The 27,935-nt window shown below is 47.9% G+C and overlaps 1 protein-coding gene across 1 annotated transcript; it reads left to right on the forward strand.

The window, feature by feature from the left end:
* The first annotated feature begins 5,015 nt into the window (after positions 1-5,015).
* On the forward strand, positions 5,016-27,142 carry LETMD1 (LETM1 domain containing 1). Its single transcript, XM_061561556.1, has 9 exons — positions 5,016-5,154; positions 7,982-8,139; positions 10,402-10,517; positions 11,950-12,032; positions 13,051-13,237; positions 14,407-14,508; positions 15,376-15,528; positions 16,162-16,258; positions 17,003-27,142. Exons 1-9 carry the CDS (start codon positions 5,027-5,029, stop codon positions 17,119-17,121), a joined length of 1,143 nt encoding a protein of 380 aa, XP_061417540.1. The 5' UTR covers positions 5,016-5,026; the 3' UTR covers positions 17,122-27,142.
* Positions 27,143-27,935: the final 793 nt, after the last annotated feature.

A 27,935-nucleotide genomic window follows, 5' to 3' on the forward strand; every position in this document is an offset into this window, starting at 1 on the left:
CCCTTCTCGTTCCAATTTCTGTTTCCATACATTACCTCCTTGACTTGCTTTTGCGGCCGTCTGGACCTCTCTTCTGATTAGAAAGTCACGAGCTATGCAATTTAAAATCTAGATTTAAAACGCATTTCTTTACAATTGCTTTTTGTGTTTAGTTTGTTGTCCTTCCCGCACCTCCGATTAGCACGGTTGGCTACGTACGGTGCCAAAGAAGTTCAACGTACATACGAGTCTACTCCCCTTCCCATGGTATTCCACGGGTAAAAATGTTTTATACCGATCAGTTATCTTAACGCAGTGGCCGAAACACATTGTCTTGACGATTTGTTCCATTCTTATTGACGATGGGCAACTATACATCCACAACTTAGTTCATCACGGTGTCTCTCAGGGATCAGTATTAGGCCCCATCATGTTCTCTGTCTATTTGGCCCCACTTGGCTCTTTATTACCACACCAAGGGCTCAGCTATCACAGTTACGCAGATGATGCTCAGATCTACCTACAGGTGGGATTTGATGGTGCATCTACAGGTTCATTTTTAGCACAGTCAATTTCTCATGTCAAAGCCTGGATGTCTCAAAGCTTGCTTAAAATTAATGATAAAACACAAGTTTTTATTTTTTATTTTAATCGGTTTGCTCCATCAGGTATCCAAATAAATCCCTTTTAACTTGGTTATTGATGGTTGTAAATTCGATCAAACACATGAGGTCAACAATTTTGGTGTCCTTCTAGATCAAACTTTATCCTTTTAGCCCCATGTCAACAGAACCGTAAGAACCTTTTTTCCACCTGAGAAACACATCCCGGCTCCATCACATCTTTAACACTGCACACTGAAGGACTGATCCACTGACTACTGTAATGCCCTGCTTTTTGGAACCCCGAGCAAGCTCCTAAACAGGCTACAGTAGTTAGCTAAGGATCACATCACACCTGTGCTCCTGTCCTTATCACTGACTCCCTGCCCGTACCCGTATTGGTTTTAAGATTATCTTGCTGGTGTAATGAGATAGTGACATCTACTGGTTGGAAAAGGGAAGCACGGGTACAGGCACCATTATAAACATTATCCAATCTCCAAAGGGAGAGGTATCTGAGCCAAAGGTGAAGGGCGGGGCCGGCCGAGAAACTCCGAGAACCAGATAGAAAGTTCCACGAGAGGGCGTGGCCGGAGGCGGAGCCTAGCCGCGACTGCGGCAATATAAGCGGACGCGGAGGAGGACTCGTGGTCGGTGTGTGGAGTCTTGGGTCCGGAATGCGTTGCTGCTCGCCGTCATCTTTCTCCGTCGTTCGGCCACGGTGCAGATCTTCTGTGCAGTTCCACCGCCCTCCCCGGCACGCCGTCAGCCAGCGGCGAGACTGGGAGCGGACGGGCAGAACCTGCCGTGTGATCAACCGTGTGTGTAGTCTGTAGAACATTAATATCTAAGTATGTGCATGGAGAGGAAGCCGATAACGTTGGCCTGTGCTGTGCCCATACGTAGAATAAAGTAGAGTACCCTCTACACGACGTGTCGCAGAAGTCGCTCATTACACTGGTATTCATGGCCTTAAATTGACTTGCTCCTCCCTACATTCATGACCTTCATCCACGTATATTCCAACAAGATCCTTAAGATCCTCAGATTACGCATTGCTCACTGTACCATGGTCTCGGCTACACACTTGGGGTGACGGTGCCTTTGCAATTGTGGCACCTAAACTCTGGAACTCCTTTCCCTTCGAGGTCAGGACTTCTAAGACACTACAAATCTTGACTAAAACATATCTGTTAAAAATGGAATTTCTCTTTAGTTATTTTCAAACATCTTTCTCACTTCCACCTTTTCATGCAGAGTGCCCTGAGAACAATTATATAAGGGCGCTTTATACATTTAAATTCTTATACAGTGGTACCCCGGAGATCGAACTTAAGTCGTTCCAGAATGCCATTCGAACACCGATTTGTTCAAACACCGAATTCAATTCCCCCATATGAATTAATGTAAATGACATTAATTGGTTCCAGACAGAAGTAATCTCTCATTATAAAGCATTTTTACACGAAGTTTACAGTAACTACATGCATAAAATCATTAAAAAAAGAAACACATCTTCTTGGTTCTTTCGGTAAAGTCACGTAGAAGGGAACTATTACTTCCCTTCTACGTGACTTTACCGAAAGAACCAAGAAGATGAATCCCTGCAGTCACGAAAGCTTTAAATCGAAAAGAAACACAGTAAATAAATGGAATAAATTAATAAATAAATGGAATAAATTAAATAAATGAACATTCAGCTTCACTTTACCTGTAGTAAGGAGAGTTGGTGGCTTCAGTGGAAGGTGGTGCGGAGGAGGTGGTAAAACCTTTGTCTGTGCAAGCGTCATGCACGTTGGCCATACGCATCTCAGCCGTACAGATTCTTTCAAGTCGCGATTGCCCGTTTGACCTCCGAATTTCGTTCGGTTTCCGGGGCAAAAAATGTTCCGAAATATCGTTCGAACACCGATTTGTTCGACTTCTGGTGCGTTCGATCTCCGAGGTTCTACTGTATTATTCAAGAAGACAACCGCCCTATTAGTGTCCTCCTCGGTGTGTGTGTGTAGCACACAGTCGGAGACGAGGTAGTTGCAGGAGGCACCTTTTCTTTTATTCCATTACACCACTCCGGCCGTCCACACTCACAGGATCGCCTCCTCTCTCAAGCACATTGCCGTACAGCCCGGCCTAGACACAACCCTGACCGCGTTGCACCGATGGCATCAACCAAGACAGCCAACAACTGTCCGGCCGTGCAATGATCGGGAGTAGGACGGTGGTCACTACCTTATGCGTAGGGTGTGTTGCAGTTGTGTTGCAGTTGTGTTAAATAAAGTGTTGCCTCCACACGAGTGTGTGCGCCTCGATCGAACCATTACACTTGTACAGGGACATTTAGTTTTCAGGTCCTTACGGTGTACAGCCGTCTCAATAAGGGCAACATTTTTTGTCAATCTGTGTTTCAAAGTTGGTATGCACTGCTGTAGTGATAGCAGAATCCACCACAGTCGGTATGCAACGCTCTAATCATAGCAGGTACCACCACAAGCGGTATGCACTGCTGTAGTGATAGCAGGAACCATCACAGTCGGTATGCAATGCTGTAGTTAAAGCAGGTACCAGCAAATTTGGTATGCACTGCTGTAGTCATAGCAGGTGCCACCACAGTCAGTATGCACTGCTGTAGTGATAGCAAGTACCACCACAGTCAGTAGGCACTGCTGTAGTGATAGCAGGAACCATCACAGTCGGTATGCACTGCTGAAGTTAAAGCAGGTACCACCAGAGTCGGTATGCACTGCCGTAGTGATAGTAGATACTGCTATTGAGTTGCTAGATACTGCTATATAGAGTTAGTAGATACTACTACAGTCAGTAGTTACTAGAGTCAGTAGATACTGCTATAGAGTTAGTAGTTACTACTATAGTCAGTGGATACTACTATAGTCAGCAGATACTACTATAAAGTTAGTAGTGGATATCTTGATTTGAAGCTTTCGTGACTGCAGGAATCCATACCCTTTGGTTCTTTCGGTAAAGTCACGTAGATATAAAATTCTACTTTAGAGTCGGTAAATACTACTGTAGGGCCAGTAAATACTACTACTACTACTACGGTCATTCGTTACTGCTGTCAGTAAATACTACTAAACAGTCAGTAGCTACTACTGGCTCAGTAGATACTACTGTACAGTCAGTAGATACAACTACAAAGTCAATATGTACTACTTACTCTGTTGTATGTAGGGTGTGTAGGTATATATACATACGCGGGGGTAAATGTATGTTTTGAGGGGGGGGGGGGGTCGACAATTTTCGGAAACCTTTTAGATCAACTATTTACCCCCCACTTTCTATATCTTTTTGGACTTGTGCAAGCCTCTTATAATTTTGTTGGTGGAGAAATAGACAAACGGCCCACCGGGCTTTCACAATAGCTTAGTATCTGTGTATGTATATGTAAGGTTTTTAAGAGAAGTTTTGAAATATATTTTCGCCCGGGCAACGCCGGGTACTTCCCGCTATAACATATACAATGTACATATAAACCTTGTTAATATATATTGCGATGCAATGAACAATTAACTTTGGCGAATTAACCCCCCATGAACCGCATAGCCGTGGGGGCATGGGTTTTAGGGCATGAGGGGGTATGGGGGGGGGAGCATGGCGGGGGCATGGGGGTGGGACGTGGGGGGGGGGCATGGGGAGGGCATGAAGGGGGGCATGGGTTGTGGGGCATGGGGGGTATGGGGTGGGGCATGGCGGGGGCATGGGGGTGGGGCATGGGGGTGGGGCATGAGGGGGGGCATGGTGGGGGGGGGGCATGGGGGTGGGGCATGGGGGTGGGGGGTGGAGCATGGGGGGGGCATGAGGGGGGGCATGGGGGTGGGGCATGGGGGTGGGGCATGGGGGTGGGGCATGGGGGTGGGGCATGGGGCATGGGGGGGGGGGCATGAGGGGGGGCATGGTGGGGGGGGGCATGGGGGTGGGGCATGGGGGGGGGCATGAAGGGGGGCATGGTGGGGGGGGCATGGGGGTGTGGGGGATGGGGGTAAGGCATGGGGGTGGGGCATGGGGGGGGGCATGAAGGGGGGCATGGGGGTGGGGCATGGGGGTGGGGCATGGGGGGGGCATGAAGGGGGGCATGGGTTGTGGGGCATGGCGGGGGCATGGGGGTGGGGCACGGTGGGTTGGGTGGGGGCACGGTGGGTGGGGGGGGGGCACGGCGGGTGGGTGGGGGGGGCACGGCGGGTGGGTGGGGGGGGCACGGCGGGTGGGTGGGGGGGGGCACGGCGGGTGGGTGGGTGGGGGGGGCACGGCGGGTGGGTGGGTGGGGGGGGGCACGGTGGGTGGGGGGGGGGGCACGGTGGGTGGGTGGGGCGGCACGGCGGGTGGGGGGGGCAGCGGACACCCGAGCGAGCAATTGCAGGGCTGCGCCTTTGTCTGGCCACGCGCGTCGTGACGTCATCGCCCACACGGAAGCGACCCCCGGGAAGGCGATGGCGGCGCACGCCGCCCGCTCCGCGCTGCGCCGCGGCGGCTGCTGCTGCTGCCGCTGCTCTCCCCGCCGTCTCCTCCCTCTCCTCCTCGTCTCCTCGCCCGGGTCGCGCTGCCCTCGTCTGCCCAGGTACCTGGCTGTGTCCCTCCCCCCCCCCCCGACTCCCTCGGGGCAGCGACAACCGCCTCGAGGAGGGGTTCCGTGCGAGGCGACGCGCGGTGACCACGAGTTCAATGTGCCATTGGAGACGTCCACGTGCGCGCGCGTGTGTAGTGTGTGTGTGTACGCACACACACTACACACGTACACACGTGTGGTGTGTGTGCAGTGTGTACGGTACACACACACCACACACACACGTGTGTGCAGTATGCAGTGTGTACGGTACACACACATACCACACACACACCACACACACATGTGTATGTGTACAGTGTGTACGGTACACACACCACACACACACGTGTGTGCAGTATGCAGTGTGTACGGTACACACACATACCACACACACACCACACACACATGTGTATGTGTACAGTGTGTACGGTACACACACCACACACACACGTGTGTGCAGTATGCAGTGTGTACGGTACACACACATACCACACACACACCACACACACATGTGTATGTGTACAGTGTGTACGGTACACACACCACACACACACACCACACACACATGTGTGTGTGTGTACAGTGTGTACGGTACACACACACACCACACACACGTGTGTATGGTAATCACCACACACACACACGTGGTGTGTACACCACGTGTGTGTGTGTGTGGTGGTGTGTACGGTACAAATCGCACACACACACACACGTGGCTGCCTGTAATCCAGCGCTGTGAAGGTAGCAGCGAGGGTTGGTGGGTCACACGAATGTTGCGAAACTCCCTCCCCGTCGCCTTTCAGCCCCCCCATCTCCCCCCCCCCTGTCTCTGCCCCCTCCCCCCATTGTCTAACGCACTCGCTTTACTTGTACGACATAAAGTACATTATTATTTAACACGTGGCATTTCAAGACCAATACGATTCATAATAGATTTTTCAATCAAAGTTTGCGTGATGAAGATGTGTGTTGTACACTCTGGATTGTGGATCGCCCTCCGACAGACCAGCCAGTGGTCCTGAAGAATACACTGGGATGCTTGTTCACGTGTCAACTTTATTAATTGGCTATGGGGCCGTCCATAAATGACGTCACGCGATTTTGGACGATTTTTGACCCCCCCTCCCGTCGTCACACTGCGTCACAAAAAGTCAGACCCCCCCCCTCAAATATGACGTCACAAAGCTCTGCCCCCCCTCCCTCCAAAAAATGAAACATGCTTCAAATCGCTTTAAACTATTGTCATTGTAGTGCGTATTTAATGTGGCGCTGCACTCTGATGCTGTAGGAGAAAACATTTATTAAAAAGTCTTTAATTAAGTAGATATTTATTTATATTTGATTAAGTCTATATCTAAAGTTGCGCATTTTATGTGACGTCACATTTCTCAACCCCCCCCCCCCCCCCATCGTCACATCGTCACAAATGTCTGCCCCCCCCCCCAGGTGCGTGACGTCATTTATGGAGGGCCCCTTTGCTCACAACCACAGCAACAACAAACTGCGCCTGTGGTTGTCCCACCTGATGACGATTGCTTGTGTCGCGATCGAAACGTCGTGTTCTATTCTTTTTCTACCCACGTGACTTTACCGAAAGAACCAAAGAGAATGGATTCCTGTAGTCACGAAAGCTTAAAATCAGCTTTGCCCACTTTGAAAGCCCTTGTTAGCAGTCGCATTTGGAGGCTTGCCCCTCTCTTCTTTCTCCGCCTGATGAAGACCGTTTGTGTTGCGATCGAAACGTCGTGGGTTTTTTGCTTTTATTATTTTCAAATAAAAAATTTTATTATAACTTTTTCTATCTACGTCACTTTCCCGAAAGAACCAATAATATGAATTCCTGCAGTCGCGAAAGTTTAAAGTCAGAATGCAATGTCTATTGTTTGTGCACCCTATACCGCGTACAGTTGAGCCATTGTGCTGTCGGTGGATCTCAGAGCGAAATGTGTACTGGATATAGATCGTGTACAGTTGTCACTGCACGGCAGCCCTTTTGATACTCAAATAAAAAGGTCTCAAACTAAAACGGTCGTAAAGGTAATCAGGTCATCAACCTACTTGTTGTGCTGTCATCAACAGGCGCCCTCGCTGACCTGGACTCTTTAAATAGCGAGGAAGGGCAACTCTGAGTAACCCAAGAAATCCTACGCGCGTACTGGGGAACGACGCACAAACAACAATCAATACACGTAGATCAGCATCCTACTTGCTGTACCGCCATCTGCTTGCCACCTTACGGCCCAGTCGGTTGGGCTTCTTACGTAATTGATCTCGGGGTGATCCAAGAACCCCACCTCCCAAGGTGCCGGTGTGCAGGTGTGTGCGGATGCTAGGCTTGCAACCCCAAGGTGTCAACTACGGATGGAACTGCGTTTAAATGTATTGGCTTGAGTGGTGGATTACTGCACAAGTAGGTCAGGTGGCAACCATCTCCATCACACCTGGGCAGATGTTGGATTGCATCTGGAGATTGTGTCTCATCGTGTGACTTGTTTAGAGCTGGACTCTCCTGTAATTCAAGTAATCAATGGCCAATTATCAGTTCGATTACTCGACTAATCAGACAACTTGAAAGTAGTCTGAGAAAACAAATCTCTGCTCCCACGTGTTCTGCTGGACAAGGAGGTGATGGGCAGGGCTTTGTGACATCGTCAGCCACGTCACTCTGGTCTTGGCTTGTAGGGATTTCCCTGCTTTCAATGCAGGGAAGCCCACTATTTAAAAAAAGTGTCCAAATAATTCACGAAAAAAATGAGTAAATTTTTACTCGGTTAATTGACTGAATGAACCAGTCTTCCCAGCTCCAGATTAATTTACAATTATGTTGATGTTTAAGCAGACCGGGCTTCTCGGTGCCTTCGAGGAGCATCACATCAGCTGACAAGGACCTCGCCAGTGCCGTCATGTCCAAGACCAAGAAAGCGAACACCAGATATGAGGATTTCCTGCTCCGCAATTTCCCCAACTTCTACAAACTCTATTCCACCTTCATGAGAGGTAAGTGCCATCGCATAATTTTTTATATCTACCATTTGATAAAACTAAAGGAAAAGGATTTCTGCGCTGCTGCTCCACGTTTATGAAATACCCTTGCCACCCCATATCCAGCTTGGTTACCTCCCTTCACTTTTTATTTCCTTATCAGACCAAAACACAGAGATTACTAACTAATCATGGACAAAACCGCATATTTAATTGTTTAATTTGTATTATTTTTCTTCTATGTGACTTTACCGAAAGAACCAAGAATATAAAAACCACATACAATAAAATTCAGGACCTACTTAATGATGGTAGCTATACACATTTTTTAAGAGATCCCACCAACAGCCTCGTTATGAAAACCAACATCATCACCGATTCGACATCTTTAATCGAACCAACCAAGCGGTTCTCCTTAAAACCCTCTGCTGCTAGACCACCCAGATTTTTATGGCTTACCAAAAATCCATAAAGAGGGTACATCCCTTCGTCCTATCGTCTCCACCATTGACTCACCCACCTACAAACTGGCCCGATTTCTGTCTTGAGACCTTACAACCATTCACTGGTAAGACCACCTCAGCTGTACTTATCGTTAATTAAGGACATCTCACTATCTCCAGGTGATTTGCTCGTTAGTTCCGATGTGGTCTCTTTGTTTACCTAAGTTGCTGTGCTTGACACCGTCGCGATCATTGAAGAATTCGTCCAACAAGAACAATGCTGATGTACCGGCCCTGGTGAGACATTGCTTCACCAACACTTACTTCACCTGGAATGGAACATTCTACAAACAAGCTGAAGGTACCCCAATGGGTTATCCCTTATCCAGTTGCAGCCAATGTTTTCATGGAAAATTTTGAGACAGATGCCATCCAGGCATCTACTCTACGTCCGTCCTTGTGGAAGAGGTACGTAGATGACACGTCATCTGGCCACATGGCCGACCAGCTCTGAACCAATTCCTCAACCACATCAATTCCATACACCCAGCCATCAAATTCGCCATGGAGGTGGAAAATGATGGCAAGCTACCATTCTTGGATGTTTTAATCGAAAGGAGACCAGATGGCTCAATGGGACACTGTCTACAGGAAAGCCACCTATACGGATGCATATCTAAAACCTGACTCCCACCACCATCCATCCCAGAAGAATTCCCTCATCAAAACTCGACACCATCGAGCTCGATGTATTGCTGACCGTCATCACCTAGCCAGTGAACTGGAATACGTACACCAAGCTTTCAAGATGAATGGATATTCAGACTACACAATCCATAAAGCTATCACCTCAACCGTTGGGAAAGAACCATCTGAGGACCCAATCAAAACCATCACATTTCCATACATAGCAGGGGTCACCAAAAATATCTCCAAAATCATGAGCAAACACAAGATCCAGGTTCGATTTAACACAGTACATAAAATTTGTGATCTGATCCCATCTGTGAAAGATGTGATCCCTAACATGTGATTCCCCGGCGTCTACAAACTAAGCTGTGTCTGCAGCAGTGGTTACATTGGGGAAACTAAGCGACATGTCTCGGACCGTGTCCATGAACACAAGGCAGATCTGAAACACGGTAGGACCAATACCTCGGCCGTGGCTGATCATTGTTTTAATGCGGTGGGCTCACACGAAAATGATTTCTCTAAGACGAAGGTACTTTGCAAACCCACTGGCTATCAACAAAGAGTTGTTCATGAAGCCATCCACATATACAGACACAGACACAATTTCAATCGAGAAGATGGGTATAAACTGAGAAATCATTGGAAAGACATTATCAATAAATTTAAGTCATAACCTGCTGTGATGTTCCCATCCTACCACCTTCCGATGTTAGTTGTTATTTTCGGCTCTCTGATTTTACATTAACAAGTACAATTTCCAACACTAACACAGCCACCTCGCTCGCCGAGCTCGATGTTGCTGCTCTGTGATCTTCCATTAACATGCTAATCTCTCACATTAACATCACTAGCCCCGCCCACTTCGTTTATGACCCTTGGGCTACACCCATTTTAAACCTTTAAAACAGTCTGCCTCGGCAACTTTCCTCTTCTCTTTTTTCCTCCTAATGACGATCGCTTGTGTTGTGATCGAAATGTCGTAGTTTTTAGTTATTTTAGTTATTTTCTTTGAATTTGTCTACGTGACTTTACCGAAATACCCAAAGAATATTACTAACACATGTACCTAACTTTTTCTGGCACCTCGAATTTGTTCTAAGTGTTGTCTGCTTATGTTTTGTTCTGGTTGAAATCATTCAAGGTTTCCGTTTGCTGATGGTGGATGCAAAAGAAGTGTTTTTAATCAAGAGGAAGTTGATTTCCCAAGGATTTGGTTATGAAAACCTCACCTACAGAGATATGGACAAACTCAGAGAGGTATGGAACAAATAATTGTACAACAATAACAGAACAGTGTAGTTCTTCATCTGGAAGAGCCTCAGTCCCAAGACTCAGGCTTCTGCATCCCAGTACCTAGAAAAAACCCGCGGGTACAAAGGCAGAGCATGAGGATCGCTACTTTTGAATTCAAGAATGTATGGATAGAGATCGTGTACAATTGTTGCTGTGCTTCAAGGTCGAATATATGTCCTGGCAAGCAGGTGTTTGGAACAATAGTCTCAAATCACAAAATCTATTTAAAGAGACAGCTGAGGAGACCCAGCTGACATGCGTGCTCTCCATACTATTTATGGATGGGGGGGCAAACCTATATTCAATAACCAACACTTTACTGCTCCATAATATATAGAGCCACCATATATTCCATGATAAAGTACTGTGAGGAACAATGCCACTGAAAGATAGGTACTGATAGGTCAGTATCCTACTTGCTGTACTGCCTCGGCAAGCCCAATTGTCTGAACCCGACATCAATCTCTGTGTGATCCACTAACTCCCACCACCAAAGCACTTGATTACAGTTACGCATCGGCTATATTTTTAACAAGTGTGTGTTTCGATGTCAGAATACATTGTTTTATTTATTCGTCCTTATCTAGGAAAGCCACACAGAGTTGTAGAACTCTTTTTTAACATTGGGTTTTTATTGTAAGATGTTTTCAGCCTATCCTAGCGCACCCGGAGAAAACCCCACGCTTTACACGAGGGAGCAACACTATCCCCGTGCAGATGGAAACAGGTGGCGATTAGTCTACTTTCTGTACCGCCACCTTTAGGCGAGCCAGTGTATGGCACCTCGACGCCCACATAAAGGGAGTTTCACAACATCTGTCTGCGATCTACCAGCCCTCAATGCCTCCTGGATCACAGGCCATGTGCATAGCCACCATCGCCCAGAAAGTAGAGTACCTTGATAAAACTCACACATGACAGAAAATACTCAGGCACACACCAGGAAAAATGCAAGCTCATTTACAAATGTTTATACCAACCTGCACCATCCTGTCTGGCGTGGCGTCATACCTTTTTTCAGCCACCGCTGGTCGCCATTGACTCCGATCAGCAGCACTCGGTGGTGACCTAAATGCCTCGCGCTGCAAGGCATTGAGATACAAGCCCTGCAGTGTTGCGGTGTCCCGCCCATCTACTCACGGTAGCTAAGCACAGGCCCAAAGGCCCCGCAGCGCCAAGCAACCAGCAACAAATAGCACTGAAACTGAGCAATGTTCTAACAATGTGGGGTCATGCCAAAGTGGGGCAGTGTAATGAAAGATGCTTAAAGAAAAGTGTTTTGACCTGCAGTTTACGGCGGTTGAACACAGTATGGATGAGACAAAGCGATCAGTGTAATAGACCGAATCCTCAACACGGGCATGTTTTGTGTCTCCTCTGTGTCACCGTCTGACAGTTCCGCAGGGACATCATCAAGGCGATTCCTCTCGTGCTGCTGTCCATTCCTCCGTTCGCCAATTACGCGGTGTTTGCGCTCATGTGAGTTCCCGTGCGACGACACCCCGCTCTTTAACATCATGTACACAAACAGCCCTTTTGTCAATCCACTGTCGGATGAGGGCCGCCCGAAAAGCTTTCTGGGTTTTTTAAAATCATAATTCGCCACGCTGGTCAGTACGAGTTGGTGAAGACAGGGAGCATAGACATTGGACCATGGTACAGTACAACAGTGAATTTTCCTGCACTGCCCTCCACCAATAATTTATCTTGGCAGCAGCACCTGTTACGTGCATGGTGATCACCCATTTCAAACACTGTCCAGGCTCAGCCCGGTTTAGCTTCCATGTTATGATGCATTCCTCGGCGATTTCATCATGGGCTCTTGTAACATCTTGCGTTGTCGTAAATTAACTTGTTAGAGGCCTTGCTTTAATCACCGAATTGAAAAAAAAAGGGTTTCCTTTGCAAGTAGCAGTTTGGTCTCTCAGATCAATGTAGCCCATGAGCATTGTTAAAACCAGGGCTGTGCAACCTTTTTCGGAGCACTGCGTCACCTTGGGAATCTCCTAGTTCCTCGTCGATCGAGAGAATCACGTGAAAACTGTTGTCGTGACGTCACATACGCGAATTTGACGGGCAAGACTGGCAACAAAAAGGTCTTCTTATGTGTTTTTAAATGTGACGGCATGCCAGACGCTGCCAGAGTGAGCATCGTCGCGTTCGAAGGTGTGTTAGAGCGTGAACACGTGGGTGTAACCTTGGGCCGCTAGCAGAGTGAAGGCTGCCTTGATGCAGTGGCATAGCTATCGAGTGAAATTGGGGCCCACTTGCCAGAGGGGCCCAGACGCCGGGCTACGAATTAAACAGGGAGCAGCATTTCCTTCATTGCAGTGGGGCCTGTCCCAACCACGCTGCGCCACTGCCTTGATGGGCCGACTTGGTAGCTTTTTTTTTACCGTCATTCCTGCTCGTGATGCCCTCCCGGCCTTGAGGCTCAATGCTTCCGTCATTGGGCATCCCCACCAGTAACTCGTGAGCCGTGCCGCGTGCTTCGCAGGTACATCTACCCGAGGCAGTTCCTGATCCGCCAGTTCTGGAGCGAGCAGCAGGAGCGGGAGTTCCTGCAGGTTTACCACGGCCTCCGTGCTGCTTCGTACGCGCACGTCATCCCGTTACTGCTCACCCAGGCCCAGGAGCTGCCCGACACCTACAAGCAGAGGACGCTGCTCGAGATCTGCCACAAGGTGCGCACACGCGTCAGACGCACGTTGGGACGTCGTCACATGGTGCGGCATCATCTAGCCACATTACCGCGTTACATGTTTGTGTGTGCGCGTGCGCGCTAGCATATCGGTTAGCGCACTCTGCTACGAGCCGAGCGACCTACGTTCGATGACCGCTCGTGACCAAACATATTGCCGAATATTTCATCCAGTCCTGGGCTTTCTCTAGATTGACTCGCCACTGTGGTGAGATGTTAACTACCTCGCCTGGTATACAGGAGGTCGTGGGTTCGATCTCGACCCTGACGCCTGCTATATATTTGAAGTTTACAAGTCTCTCGCCCCGTGGTTGCGTTGATTTCTCTCCGGGTCCTTCGGTTTTTTCCCTCCACATTTAAAATCAACATGCAGTTTAGACTGTTTGGCTGCTATAAATTTCCACGTGATAAGCCACTTCGTTGAGCTATCATTTGTGGCCAGGTTGCTTCTGAAAAAGAGATTTATAGATCAGTGGGATTAACCTGGTTAATATAAAAATAGTAAATCGTTAAAAATGTAATAGTAAATGGTGCATTGTGCCATGTGTAAACCTCAGCACTGGGGAGACAAAGGCGGTTGATTGGGTGTGGTGCTGGTCACCTACACCTTCGTGTGTCATTGCCGGTCGTCATAGTTGTTTACTTACAGCACTTGCCCCAACAGTTTGTTTAAGCTATATGGGGGATCTTTGTTTTGTTGTTGTTGCGGTAGCACAGCTTTTTGAGCTTCTGAACTACAAACTCGGCAACCCAAATTCGATTCCCAGTCACGGCTGACATCGGTGGCGATTATCTGAACATGTCCTGGGCCTTCCCTAGGTCGACTGTAATTTGTTGCTGTACTTTATTTCATTATTTTGTTTTTCTAATTTATTGACCCAGGTCACTCTTGCAAAAGAGACCACTTTGCTCCCGTGAGTTCTCACATTGTTGACTAAATCAACCTTTAACTTATCGTGCCTCATGACGTCACCTTCGTCGTGCGGCTCGAAGTGGAACGTTGTCGACGGATTAAAATACTTCTGAGGACCAAAGCGGACGTTGGGGAGCGGTTCCGAATCCGCTCACATGCGAGGTTTGTCTACCTTGTTTTGGTCTCGCAGCGAACTGTTCCTTCACGTTAATTGACTCGGCTGTGCTCTTGCTCTGCAGGTGCAGACCAACGGGCAGCCCAGCGTGAACGAACTCCGGTCGGTGCAGGCCCTCTTCTCTGAGCCTCCCCTAGACATTTGGAGTTTAAAGGCAAATCAGCTGGTAAGCTACTGTGTATGTGTGTGTGTAGCCACCGGCTGTGTTTGTGTGTGTGTAGTGACCGGTTGTGTGTGTGTGTAGTGAACAGCTGTGTGTGTGTGTGTAGCGACCGGCTGTGTTTGTGTGTGTGTAGTGACCGGTTGTGTGTGTGTGTAGTGAACAGCTGTGTGTGTGTAGTGATTGGCTCTGTGTGTGTGTCTAGTGATTTTCTGTGTGTGTGTGTGTGTAGTGACTGTGTGTGTGTGTGTGTAGTGACCGGCTGTGTGTGTGTGTTAGTGACTGACTGGCTGTGTGTGTGTGTAGTGACTGGCTGTGTGTGTGTGTGTAGTGACCAGCTGTGTGTGTGTGTGTAGTGACTGTGTGTGTGTGTAGTGACCGGCTGTGTGTGTGTGTGTAGTGACTGACTGGCTGTGTGTGTGTGTAGTGACTGGCTGTGTGTGTGTGTGTAGTGACTGGCTGTGTGTGTAGTGACCGGCTGTGTGTGTGTGTGTAGTGACTGACTGGCTGTGTGTGTGTGTGTAGTGACTGGCTGTGTGTGTGTAGTGACCAGCTGTGTGTGTGTGTGTAGTGACTGTGTGTGTGTGTAGTGACCGGCTGTGTGTGTGTGTGTAGTGACTGACTGGTTGTGTGTGTGTGTGTAGTGACTGGCTGTGTGTGTAGTGACTGGCTGTGTGTGTGTGTGTGCAGTGACTGGCTGTGTGTGTGTGCAGTGACTGGCTGTGTGTGTGTAGTGACTGGCTGTGTGTGTGTGTAGTGACCAGCTGTGTGTGTGTCTAGTGATTAGCTCTGTGTGTGTGTCTAGTGATTAGCTCTGTGTGTGTGTCTAGTGATTAGCTCTGTGTGTGTGTGTGCTCACCGTGCCGGGTTTAGAGGACCCTGAGCCGCGTCATGGCGCTCACCGCGCGCGTGCCGGCGCCGTGGCTCCGCCGCCGCCTTCTCTCTCATGCCACGGAAATCGGCCACCTGGACCGCGCACTCCTTCGGATGGGGCCGCAGCAGCTGACGGACGACGAGGTCAGGAAGGTGAGAGCATAGGTGACGAGGAGGAGGTGTAGGAGGAGGAGTTGGCCGCTCTCGCTGCAGCCGAGCAAGGAGTGGCGGGGACTGCACGGCTTCCCTCCCGGCGACATTGCTCGTGAACCCGTGGGGTCGCACACCACTCTAGACCGCGCCAGCCAGCGCTCGCATGCGGTAGACGGTGTTTGCAGTTGGCTGGGCGTGGCTAATTGACTGTACCACTACAAAGTTGTCCACACCACACATCGCGACCTCACCACAAGTTGGCTCAGAGCTGTACACGTGGTAAGTGGAGATCGTTTCTGCGGTGTGTGGTGTGTGCATAGTTTATTGCGTTGACACAGTTTGTATTGCAAACAGGACAAGTCGTGTTGTAAAAATTGCGAGGTGTAAGTTTGGTGTGACGGACATGGCTCGTGCAATACGTCACGATTGGATGTGATGTGCTGTGGGTGCGACGTGCCGCGAGTGATGCAGTGCAGCGGTGCTGTACGTTGGGAATGCATAGCAAACTGCGGCTGCCACCACGTCGCACGTGTGACACGCCGTGCCCACAGAGTGCGCGGTGGTCTCATGCCGCGTTGGTACGTCTCCCCCCTCTAACCCCCCACCCATCCCCGCCCCCCGCGTGTGTATCAGGCCTGCTACGTTAGGGGCCTCAACCCGTACACCCTGGGGATCCAGGCGTGCAGGCAGTGGCTTCAGGAGTGGCTGCTGCTGTCGGCGTCGCTGTCAGGTACCTTCCCCCCCATCTCCAGTTAGCAAGGTTGGCTACGTATGGTCGGAAAAAAAGTGCAGCATACATACATACATACAACGCGTTAATGATCATTTACAGTCCTATATTAAACCACTACTGAATTAAGCCCTCCCGATCACATATGATTAATGGGGTTGGTTTGACCATACTTCATTACACTGTTCGGTGTCTGTTGGTGCTAGGGAAGGCACAGCTGGTTTGAACTTATCTACTTTTATTTATTTAAGGGGGGACCCGGTGTTGTGATGTTATTGTGCTCGCCTGGTATGCAGGAGGCGCGTGGATTTTTTTCTCCGGAGTTTTTTCCTCCACATTTCAAAACATGCATTTAGATTGTTTCGATTATTTCCACATGACAAGCGACATTGTTGAGCTATAACTTGTGGCCAGGCCACTTCTGAAAAATAAGTTAATAGCTCAGTGGGCTTGATCTGGTAAGATAAAAATAGATTCGTTTTATTTGTATTTTTTTAAAGTGATTTGTTTACTTTTCCCATACTTTGGACTCTTATAGTGTCTTTGTATTTTTAGTTGTTGTTGTAATGTCCTGACCCGCCCCCTACTGGACATCTGTGAAGAAGAGCTTTATAGCTCATCGAATTCCTCCAGTATAAATACATCTTCTGGTACTTCCAACGCGTTTACGGGATCCATGCGCATGTAACTCTCCGCCGAGCTCATTGTCTTAACGCCACAACTCTTCCCGTTCTGCTTTGACAGATTCTGAAGTATCCTTGCGTATTTTCGCCACGGTGCTGCTTTCGGAGAACTATCGACGGCACAGCATCAGCTACTGGAGCATTCCGGTGGACCCACCAGCACGGAGAGGGCAGGCATAAACGCCGTGACTGACGCTTCTTCTCACAGCATTTCATCAACTCCATCGCGGTAACTCCCTCGCACCCCGAAGACTCAGGAGTTGACGCTCAGGTTTGCCTCGCCTGAAGATTTCGTGAAGGAAGGGGCGGTGTAAGACAACACACCTGCATTGTCGCGAATTAGCCGCAAAAACAATTCTTTATGAAGAGATCTTTATAGAAATGTGACATTTCTGCTGCCTGCTTAAACATTGCAGGAGCAAATAACCTGCGCTTTATTAAAGAAGGATATATTCCAGATGCAAATTAAACTGTGATTCATAATGAAATAACTTCAACATATGTACATGAGTACAATTCAATTTCATTTAGTCAAACGAAACTAAAACTATGTTTTTTATTTTACCAGGTAAGACCTGGCTATCACAAATGATAGCCCAACGAAGCGGCTTATCACGTGGACATTTATAGCGGCCAATTACTCTTAAACGCATGTTTACAAATGTGGAGGGAAAAACCGGAGGACCCGGAGAAAAATCCATGTAACTACGGGGAGAACATGCAAATTCCAAATATGCAGGCATCATGGTCGGGATCAAACCCAAGACCCCCTGTATACTAGGTGAGGCAGTTAACATCTCGCCAATGCGGTGCCCTTGTAAGGGCACTGTGGTGGCTCCCGGTATTTAACTGGGTGGTGGTGGCTATGCACGTGGCTGCCTGTAATCCAGCACTGTGGAGGCAGCAGCCAGGGTCGGTGGATCACCACACAGATTTTGTGAAACCCCCTTCCCATGGGTGTCGAGGTGGAACCATACTGTGGCTCGCCAGGAGAACGCGGTACAGCAAAGTGTGGACTAAATCTCCATCTGTTCACATTTGTACGGGGGATAGAGCGTTGCCCTTCCCCTCGCAGGTATCACGACACAAACACATAGAGGTCACCACACACACACACACCGCTGATCACCACACACACAGAGCTTTCTCCGGGTGGTTTGGTTTTCTCTCACATGTAAACACTCATTAAACGGCTGAAAACATCTTAAAATAAAAATCCAATGGAGGCAGATCCTCCTGAAAATAATTAAAGATTATGGTTAATGGTTCACAGTTTTATTTGAATCATGATGGATGATGCTTTAATTAGTTAATTTGACTCAAAAGGTTGAGAGTTCATATTCCGTTTGCTAGGAGGGATCTACATCGTTCATAATCACTGCGCTAGATTCAAACAAATGAAGTGAATTGTGGTTGTCTTGTGGATATACCTGGGTCTGCCATGGAATTTGCACTAAAGGGTCAATGATGGTCATCACTAAATGAGTGCAGCCCCATTGCTTGTTAGAGCGGGGAGACAATTTGACTCTTGACACTTCGTGTACAAATGGAAACCGCCTGTTATTAGTGGGTTGTTTTAGTTCTACTTCTTCCAGGGGAACAAAACACAATGGCAATATTCCCATCATTTGACAAACATGGAGATTACAGTTGTGGACACAAGTGGATCGCCAAGGCTAACATGCCTGTCATTAGCCAGACAAATAAAGTTAAATAGTTCACCTGCTGAAAAGCAAGAAATGTAATGGCACTCATATCTCTTACTGCTAGTACCCCCTGAGCCAGTAGTGGAATTTCCACATTCATATGGCAGGGACCTGTTTGTCCACAAGGTCGACTAACGTTAAGACGGAGGAGATTTGCACACAAGCAGAAGTGCACACTCTGCACGCTGCCTAGAGCGTGGAGTTTGCAGACGGAGTCCAGTGTCGCGCAGCAGCGAGCGCTCATTTCCCACAATGCCCAATGGCGGCGGCTGCTGCGCCGCTCTGAAGCCGGCAGATCCGTTCACCCGTTCGCCTGAGCGCTCGTGCAACCTCCGCAATTTAACGGCTCGCATTTCTCTGTCGTGGAAAATCCATTTATAATGCGAGCACGCGTGTGACGGTGATCGTAAACACGGATAAAGCTGTACGTGGGGGTGTGTGTATGCGTGCATAGGGGATCGTTCAATACAGCTGGAAGCTCTCTGTCGTGTTTACAGGTTTGGAGGCCTGTACGGCACAACCGTGAAAACCTACGCAGTCGTTGCGTAGCTGATTATCAGCTCTGTGCGATAGATACCACACTGCCTGTAGCGTTGTAATGTGGCCAGTCGGCGATGGTTTTTGTGATGGTTTTGTCGTACAGCCACTGACAGGGTGATGCGTTGTTGCTCAAACCGTACACCATTTCCCAAGTGTTCGTTTCACCTTTGACCTTTCACCACTTGCGTCTGGTGAGATTCACCACTGATCCCTCTTAAATAGCGATTTTTGCTCGAATTTGGGGCAAAACCTCAACTTTTTCAAGAGCTGCAATGAAATGTGAATACTACATGGTGGTCCTTAATAAAATAAGCCTCGGACAGGACGCTTTGTGCTGGCGGCTGCTACCCTGTGCCAGCAGAGGAAATCCCACACACACCTATGGTGGGGACCAGTGTCTGCGTGTGCTGACCACTGTGGAACGGTTAGCGCGCTGCACTGCAAACCGGCGAACTCGAGTTTCATTCTCGCTCATGGTCAACACCAGTGACGATTGTCTGAACCGGTCCTGGGCCTTCCCTAGGTCGACGCAGTCTCAAATGAGTACCTGGCGCGGTGTGTAAATGTATCCACTCGGGAGACAAAGGCGGCCGGGTGTGGTGCCTGCCACCCACCCCCTTGTGTGCTGTGCTGGCCTTCATAGGTGCTCGCTAACAGCATTTGCCCCAACAGTCTGTTCAGGCTATATGGGTGATCTTTGTCTTTGCGCTTCCCACAAAGTGGTATTCATTTTACAAGCCCCAAGGGATGATGGGCAAAATTGACTGAACCATGACCGGGATTTGAATTTGCAACTCTTCACGATTGCGAGTCATGTGCTCTAACCGGACGCGCATTCAGCAGACGCAGTAAATTAGAGTGGAAATAACAAAAAATACATGTAAAGAGTTAATTTGCAAGACAAATGCATATTTAAAATTATACTGCTAAAATATTTTGTAACGAATCGCATCGGTAACATTGTATTTAAGAAAATACTTAATGTAGTAGCAAAGGCCTTTGAATGACTTTCATCCGAGTCATGAATGCTTGACTTTTCATGCAAATTCCTTTAATAGTCGCTTTGCCGTGCGTTGACAGGGAGCCTTGCGCTCCCAACGCCTTTCTCTGTCTGACCCTACAGCCATAATACTTCCTCACGTATCATTCCATCAGCAGCCATGGCCAGCAGCCAGGCTTATGATGCTGCGCTTTAGAAACGGACCTGATGGTGCAATCCTACCGATTACACCATCACTTGCTCAGTAATATACTGAGAAAGTGATGGTGCAATCCTACCGATTACACCATCACTTGCTCAGTAATATACTGAGAAAGTGATGGTGCAATCGGTAATGTACTGAGCGACCGTTTAAGCTGTTGGCACGCACGCCTCGTGTGCTTGTACGAATCGAACGGCCTTGTTTAGGGCATTGCCAGACATGGAAGGTTGCTGCTACCTGTAAAAACTAGGCTGTGTGGACACATTCAGCCTATTAAAGGAAAACGCAACCTGCCAAGAGGTTAATTGGGTGCCGTTTTATTTTTATTCCGAATTTATTTTTTACAAAGCATGGCAATGTGGCATTTTAACTCTGCGTCTGCAAAAACACAACCACTGGTAATTCACCTGTGGCACACGGGCTCCTGGCTACAGGGCAACGTATCACAATTACAGGTTTCAGATTCCCCTTCCTTGTGTTGGGTTCCGTTTATTTGGGGCGGCTCGCAAGCGTGCACCCACGGCGTCGTGTATTGTAACCGGGGTCCACGGGGCTGTCTGCTTGTGAGTGGAAGTGCGGGGACTCGAGCAGTGTGGCTGCGGATTAGCATTGAGGCTGCCACGGATGCTTCACTGTGCAGCTATGCGGTGCAGCTATTGTGCACAAATGAGTCTAGGGCAGGGGTCGGCTACCACATTTAGAGAAGAGCTATTTTTGTTCGAATTCGGTAAAAAAAACTATTTCAAGAGCCGCAATGCATGTGAATATTAGACGGTGGTCCTTAATAAACAACGTCACAAAGCGGTCCTTTAAAGAGCCGCATGCGGCTCTGGAGCTGCAAATTGCCGACCCCTGGTCTCGGGCAAGCGTGGCGCTCTCACTGATTTGCCTATGACTACTAAATCGCCATGAATATGCCTAACCTCGTCTGATATCAGGATCTTAAGCACAGTGGAGCCTGCTTGATACCTGGATGGGAGACGTACCTTGCAATACAAAGTTGGTATCATAAGCTCGGGCTGTGCGGTGGCTAGGAGATGGCAGTACAGCGGCAGATTCTTGAATCGGTCGGTGCGGAGACTTTGAGTGTTACCCCCTTGTATGCATAGTTCTGCAGTTTCCTCCCACACAAAGTCAAACAGAATTAGCCAAACATCTTCATGCATCACTCTGCAGAAGAGGAATAATCTTGAGACTCACCCAAGTCTTTCCTGGGTAAGTAAAACTTTATACCTAAACTGCGAAATGGACTTTTGACTGAAAGTTGCAATTTCACACAAGACAATATCTTCTCTCACTGGTGAATAATATAATAACGGGAGCTTGTAATGCGCCCATTATTCGCTCGCTCTCGTAGAGAGTGGATGACTCAGGGATTCGAGGAGGAACCACGGGGAAGGCAGCCAACCTCTGCGGTCCTCTACATATTAAGATGTTATTGGCCAAACAATGCGCAGTTACATGTGGGAGGAAACCGGAGCAACGGGGAAACAACCCACGCGTGCAAGGCGGCAACACTAAGACAGAACAGGTGGGAGTCCACATTTTCGCTGTACCTTTACTTCTCCTGGCGAGCCAGGGTATTGCACCTCGACGCCTATGGGTAGAGAGGTTCCCAACATCTGTGTGCGATCCACCAACCCTCGCTGCCTCCACAGTGTTGGATTACAGGCCACGTGCGTAGCCACTATCGCCCGGCTACTGCTGAACTAATGTTGAACGGCCATTGAAGCACAACGTAGATCAGGGCTAAAGAATGAAATATGTGGCCCGCGGGCTGTATCAGGCACATGACTTTACTTCATGCAGCCCGGGGCCACATGGGAACTGCCTTTTATAAACAACCCGCTAATTAGCTTCAAAGGTCGCTGCAAGCGTCGCACGAGATGGGAATGCTTTTGACTTGCCAACGCTGTGTTTTTAATTCTAGTGCGCTCACGTCCCCCCTACGAATGCAAGAGGTCCTTGCAGTGGTGGGTGAGGGAGGGCGGTGCGGCAGTGATTACGGAAATGCGCCATGACCCCGGCAACCCGAGTTGGACTCACGCTCAAGATCAATAACAGTGGCTAATGTTTGAACCGCTTCTAGGCCTTGCTTAGGTTGACACGACCTTAAAATGAGTACATGGTGTGGTGTGTAAACATCACCACTGGGGAGAGAAAGGCGGCCGCGTGTGCTTTTGGCCACCAACCCCATCACATCATGTGCCGTGCCGACCTTTATCGGTGCTCCGCTAACAGCACTCGCCCCATCAGTTTGTTGAAGGCTATACGGGGGAGCTTTATCTTTGTAATTTGAAGTTGCAGTTCAGCCCCCAGGAACTAATAGGTTCCTCCACCAATGGTGCTGGCCTAGCTGTTGAGCTGCTACATCGCACCTGCTTGTTTTTGTTTGTTGAAGTTCCTTCCTGGAATAGGATAAAGGTGCAACGTTACGGTCAGTGCTGTGTGCTTACAGGGCATCGGGTTGCTTGCACATTTTGGGTAGTTTCTTAAACGTGCAAGAGTATGCGATGTTGGGTTAAGTTGATGAGCGTTTGCTTGAGTTGAAATCATCTCGTTTTATTTATCACCACTCACATCACAGACCACACCCGCACTTTTACCTATTTCCCTGCAGCACAGTTGTGTTTCTCTAAGGTTATAGACAATGTTCATTGCATCACAAGCTATACTAACAAAGTTTATCTATATGTTAGTGATATATACTCATTGGTTCTTTCGGTAAAGTCATGTAGGTGAAAAAAATTGAAAAAGAATAAAAAAATAGAAATAACAAAATTATTCTTATTTTTTATTTTTTTCACCTACGTGACTTTACCGAAAGAACCAAAGAGTATGGATCCTTGCAGTCACGAAAACTTCAAATCTAGAATAGTGATTTCTAGTTTCACAGCGACATTTCAGAGGCATCGATTTTTTACTTTCATTTAAATTGCAACATTTTAGGTGTTTTTGCCTGAATTTTTTTTTATCAAAGTGTTTTGTTTCCGAATTGTAACGCTGGACATCGATTCATTGTTCCCGAGTTTTTTTGTGCCTGATAATTGCACCTTTTGAGCATATCTAGATTCCAATTCACGACGTCCATGTCACCCAGATGACGGTGTCAGTTGTATGTACTTATGTTGAAGTTATTTCGCACCGTACGTAGCCAACCATGCTAATAGGAGGTGCGGGGGGAAGGACAACAAACTAAACACAAAAAGTAGTTCTAAAGAAACGAGTTTTCAATCTATATTTAAAAGTGCATAGCTCCAGTGGCTTCCTAATATAGGAAGGAAAGAGCGTTCCAGACGGCCGCAGAATTGCATCTGAAAGTGCGCGATGCAGTGACCATCTTTGTTCGATGGCTAGCCAAAAGCCGCTGCTGTGAGGATGACCGGAGTTTTGCGTAATGCTTTATGCTCATTGACGATATCAGCAAGGTATTGTGGTTCATTTGTGTTTTTACTGTGAAACAAAAACAGGTGACGGGTCACGCCACCGCGAGGTTACCGTCTCCTGCCCAACTTCAACATATAGGCACTTGTCTCCCGATCATGTTGCTGTACGATAGAATACAATTGCACCTTCTGAAGGGGGGAGCACATGTGTAACTTGAGATCCTATTGTGCTCACAATCATTTGAGATCCCCCCCCCCCGTTCGTGATATTTGATCGCTCCATTCACAGAAACCGACAGCTTGGTGGTACCATGCTCGGCGCTCCGCAACCTCGGATCCCGGTCGCTAAACGATTCGGCCTATCATCAGTCGTCCTCTTGTGTACGAGTGATAAAAATGAGTCGTGCTTTGTGGGAAGCCAACAGTCGTTTGCTCGCAGAGCAGTTAACCGCTTTTCAGTTGTGCGCCTTTTGGCGTCATCTGGTCCAACAACACCATGTGAGACTAGGCTCTAAGAAAAGCTGTCTCGGGTGTGGACCAAACAATTTCAAGGACAGTGCATACATTTTCAGAGTTGTCTTTTTGTTTGCATTTTGACCGCAAGTGTTGTGGTTAATGCAAACATGATCCCTTGTATAAAGGTGTCAGTTTTTCTGCCAGATAAAAGGGTAAAAACCTATTACTACAGTTAACCGCTGTCATGTGAATGTGGAATTTCCACTGCCAGCTTAAGTCTGATGCTCGTTCGAGCGTGGAGATGTGCGGTACATAAAGGGGGATGGGGGGGGGCACCACACACCATGCACGCATGGCCCCATTTGTCTTCCCAGTGGGGTTCGTTGAGCAACGAGACACCACATTCTAATTTCAGGCCGAGTCTACCTAGGAGAAAGCCAAGCCATATTTATATGCTACTGGTGCAAATGTCCACAAATTGAACCCAAGTTTTTGGGTTCCGAGGACAAACCTCTCCACCACCACTCCCCTGCAGTTATGTGTGAACGCGTGTAATCCCTTGGATCATCGTGGCAAAAGTGTTGCTTGCGAGCCCCTACTAAGAAGGCCTTCAGTGCACACGAGGTAGTGGGGTAGCCAGAACTATTGCTGCCCGCCTTTGTCTTCCCGTTCCTGATCTTAGCACAATGTGGGTTGTACCCGTTTAAGGCTCGGTTGATCTATAGAAGGCTCACAGAGGGTCAGATATCACGTGCAATTGATGCGTATCATGCCTGGTAATTGAACGCCGGTTTGCCACGATCGTAGCACAGTGCACCAACTACTGTGCTATTGAGTTTGATTCCCGGCTACAACCACCATCATTGGCGAATGGAAGCTGAACTGCTCCTGGACTTCCCCTAGGAGACAAAGACGGCCAGGCATAGTACTGGCTACACCAACTTATTGTGCTCCGTGACAGCTTTAATAGGTGCTCCCAAAGCAGCACTTGTATGGGGAGATCTTTGACCGTACGTCGGTATCTTTGTATGTATTGGTCAGCCATTTCAGTAAGCCTGGGCCTTCCACAAAGTGAACCTAACCTGGCACAAGTCCTGCGGTGACTTCACCACTTGGTGGTGAATGACAGCTGTTGTGTGTTTTTAATTGTTATTGGTGTCTATGTGCGTGTGCCCTGTTAAGGCCGGAGCAGCACAGGAGGAGGGGTGTAGTACGGCCAACACCATGACCAGATGCACAAACACACCCGTATGGGGGTGTGGGGAGGTTATAGTGCCCTTTCTGCCAAAAGATCATGGATTTCTATCTTGGTGCTGTTATGTTTTATTCCTGCAGTGCATTATGAGAGTTTATCCTAGTTTAAAATACCCGTAATTTGGTTGACAATGTCTTGACTAAGGAATGTAAGCACTTGGAGTGGCATAACAAAAAATATATGTGCTGTGTGTGCCTGTCGAATAACCCAAACGTGCGTTGTCGTTGCTGCATTGTAATTTATGTGTCCGATACTTGACCTGAATTTTGCATTGTTTTATATAATGTACTGCGAAAGCCTACTGAACATGTGTCGTGGATTATTTGAACAAATCTCCGTCGAAATTCGGTGCCCATTTGCTCAATCGCATGTTGGGCGGCCTTCACTTGGATTGACGGTCCTGAGCCAAGTGGTGGTAATTCCATATTGTCATGGCAAGGACCAGTCTCGCCGTTGAAAGGCAAGTGCTCTAACCACGGTGACACTAGGGCGGCTTGTTGTTGTACAGGGTTACCCTGGTTGACGTCATTCTACTGGGGTTGTACGACATCGTGATTTGCTGGTTTATCCCATGAAATTATATTTTAAAGAAAAACATTTCTGACAATACGAAAGAATCATTAAATGCTTAAAAAATCTAAAGCTGTTACCCATGAAATTAGTTGCTTGCAAAACTTTTGTAGAGTAATTGACAGCGCAGTGTTATACTTTCCCTACGTAATTTCATTCTTAATGTTTTGCATAACTTTACAGTTTTAAGCATTTTATTTTTAAACTTACAATGATTCAAAAGCGTATGGGCAGGGCTTATGTTGAGCAAGCTGCAGCTCAAGAACTTCATAAGGAATCTTTATTCGGACCGGAGGTACAGCAAAGCACAAGAACGCTAAACAGTAACAATGAGAAATACAATTTTCAGAGTAATAGGAAACCGATAATCGTTATAGTTGCAAAAATTTCGATCGTTTCGTGAAAGTGATATCGTGACAACCCTAGCTTTTTGGTGTATTGAGCACTCGTTTTTATTATTTCCCCGAGTCGGTCATTTCGTAGCAACTCGTTTTAACCATGTGTTTAATTCACGCCAGGGGGTGTTAAACGCGGGCCACACATGGTCCCCCAAGCCCCTTCCTCCAGGCTGCCACGTGTTAAAATTTGTATGACTTATCCATATATACATATATTTTTAATCATTCAACCTAAATTCAACCCGAATTCAAACCAGACATTGAAACGGGGGGATTTGGCGTGGCCCTGCTGCCAATAACATACATCAACTCCCCTTTTCCCACGCTTGAAAGCAGTAAATAAATACCGTATAATTATGCTATTAATTTTCATAGGCCCAGCTGTGTGGCCCGCGGGAGGTGCGCTTGAATCCAATTCGTGTTTGACACCCCCTGGCTTACGCCTTGACGCCAGCTAAGCGTAACGAAGGCAGCTCTCGTTCCACTTGGCTCTCGACGGACGTTCCCGCGCATCGCGTCGGCAAATTTCACGCACGCGACCGACTTGTACGAAACCTCCCTCATGCACACTTTTTGTCAATGGAACGCATGCCACTTATAATTTATTAATCTTCCGCGTGATCATTATATTATATTGTAAGTAGGCAGAAATTATATTAGAAATAAAGGTGCCTGGCGGAAAATGGAACTTGTGTGATGGTAAGGGTTGCTTTCTTGCCGTGTGAATGTTTGTGCTGCATTCTTGCGCTCGTGAGCATGGGATGGCCGCCCGTCTGCTGGATACAGTTTTGAGCCAGTCCTGGAAGTTCCATATTCCTATGACAGGGGCGGGTCTATCTTCAGGACGACCTATATTGACCTCCAACAAATCAGTATAAATTTCATCGATCGCAAAGTGACAAAAGGGCTACATGGAACCCCGACTGGACTTTTGGGCTTATGACCTTCCTATTCGCGCGGTGGGAGGGGTCGCTTATTTAACTTCTGCTGCTCCCGATGTCTGGAACTTCCTCCCCCCAGCCATCTGTACTATAGACTCTGTGGCTTTGGTCAAGTCAAGGACTCAAGGCCTTGCAGTTTTTCTCTGCCTGCCTCTTTGTCTCTGTAACATAAACACGATATGCCGTGCGGAGATGTAGTCGCATATATATATACGCCCGCAGTAAATAAATCCACGTGCTGTGTCAAAACGCACTGCCCACACAGCACCATCGGTCTAGACTTAATATATAATGGACAGTATTTTTTTGTATCTGGTTTTTTTTGACCGGGTAAGGCCCACTGAGCTATGTAGCTCTTTTTCAGAATCGAGCTGACAACAAATGATAGCTCAACGAAGTGGCTTCATCATCACGTGGTAATTTATAGTGGCCAAATACTCTAAATGTGGAGCGAAAACTGGAGGACCCGGAGAAAAATTCCTCGCGACTACGGGGAGAAGATGGAAACTCCAAATATTCAGGTGTCGGGGTTGGGATCGG

This window comes from Lethenteron reissneri, chromosome 27 (genome assembly GCF_015708825.2).
Source record: "Lethenteron reissneri isolate LAM-NWPU_2019-01 chromosome 27, ASM1570882v1, whole genome shotgun sequence".
Taxonomy (NCBI): Eukaryota; Metazoa; Chordata; class Hyperoartia; order Petromyzontiformes; family Petromyzontidae; genus Lethenteron; species Lethenteron reissneri.

Bases quoted from the DNA above. Each gene is read 5' to 3' on its own strand.
- LETMD1 (XM_061561556.1), top strand. From the start codon at position 5,027: ATGGCGGCGCACGCCGCCCGCTCCGCGCTGCGCCGCGGCGGCTGCTGC. The intron at 5,155-7,981 runs GTACCTGGCTGT...ATGTTTAAGCAG, and splicing joins CGCTGCCCTCGTCTGCCCAG to ACCGGGCTTCTCGGTGCCTT. The intron at 15,529-16,161 runs GTGAGAGCATAG...CGTGTGTATCAG, and splicing joins CGGACGACGAGGTCAGGAAG to GCCTGCTACGTTAGGGGCCT.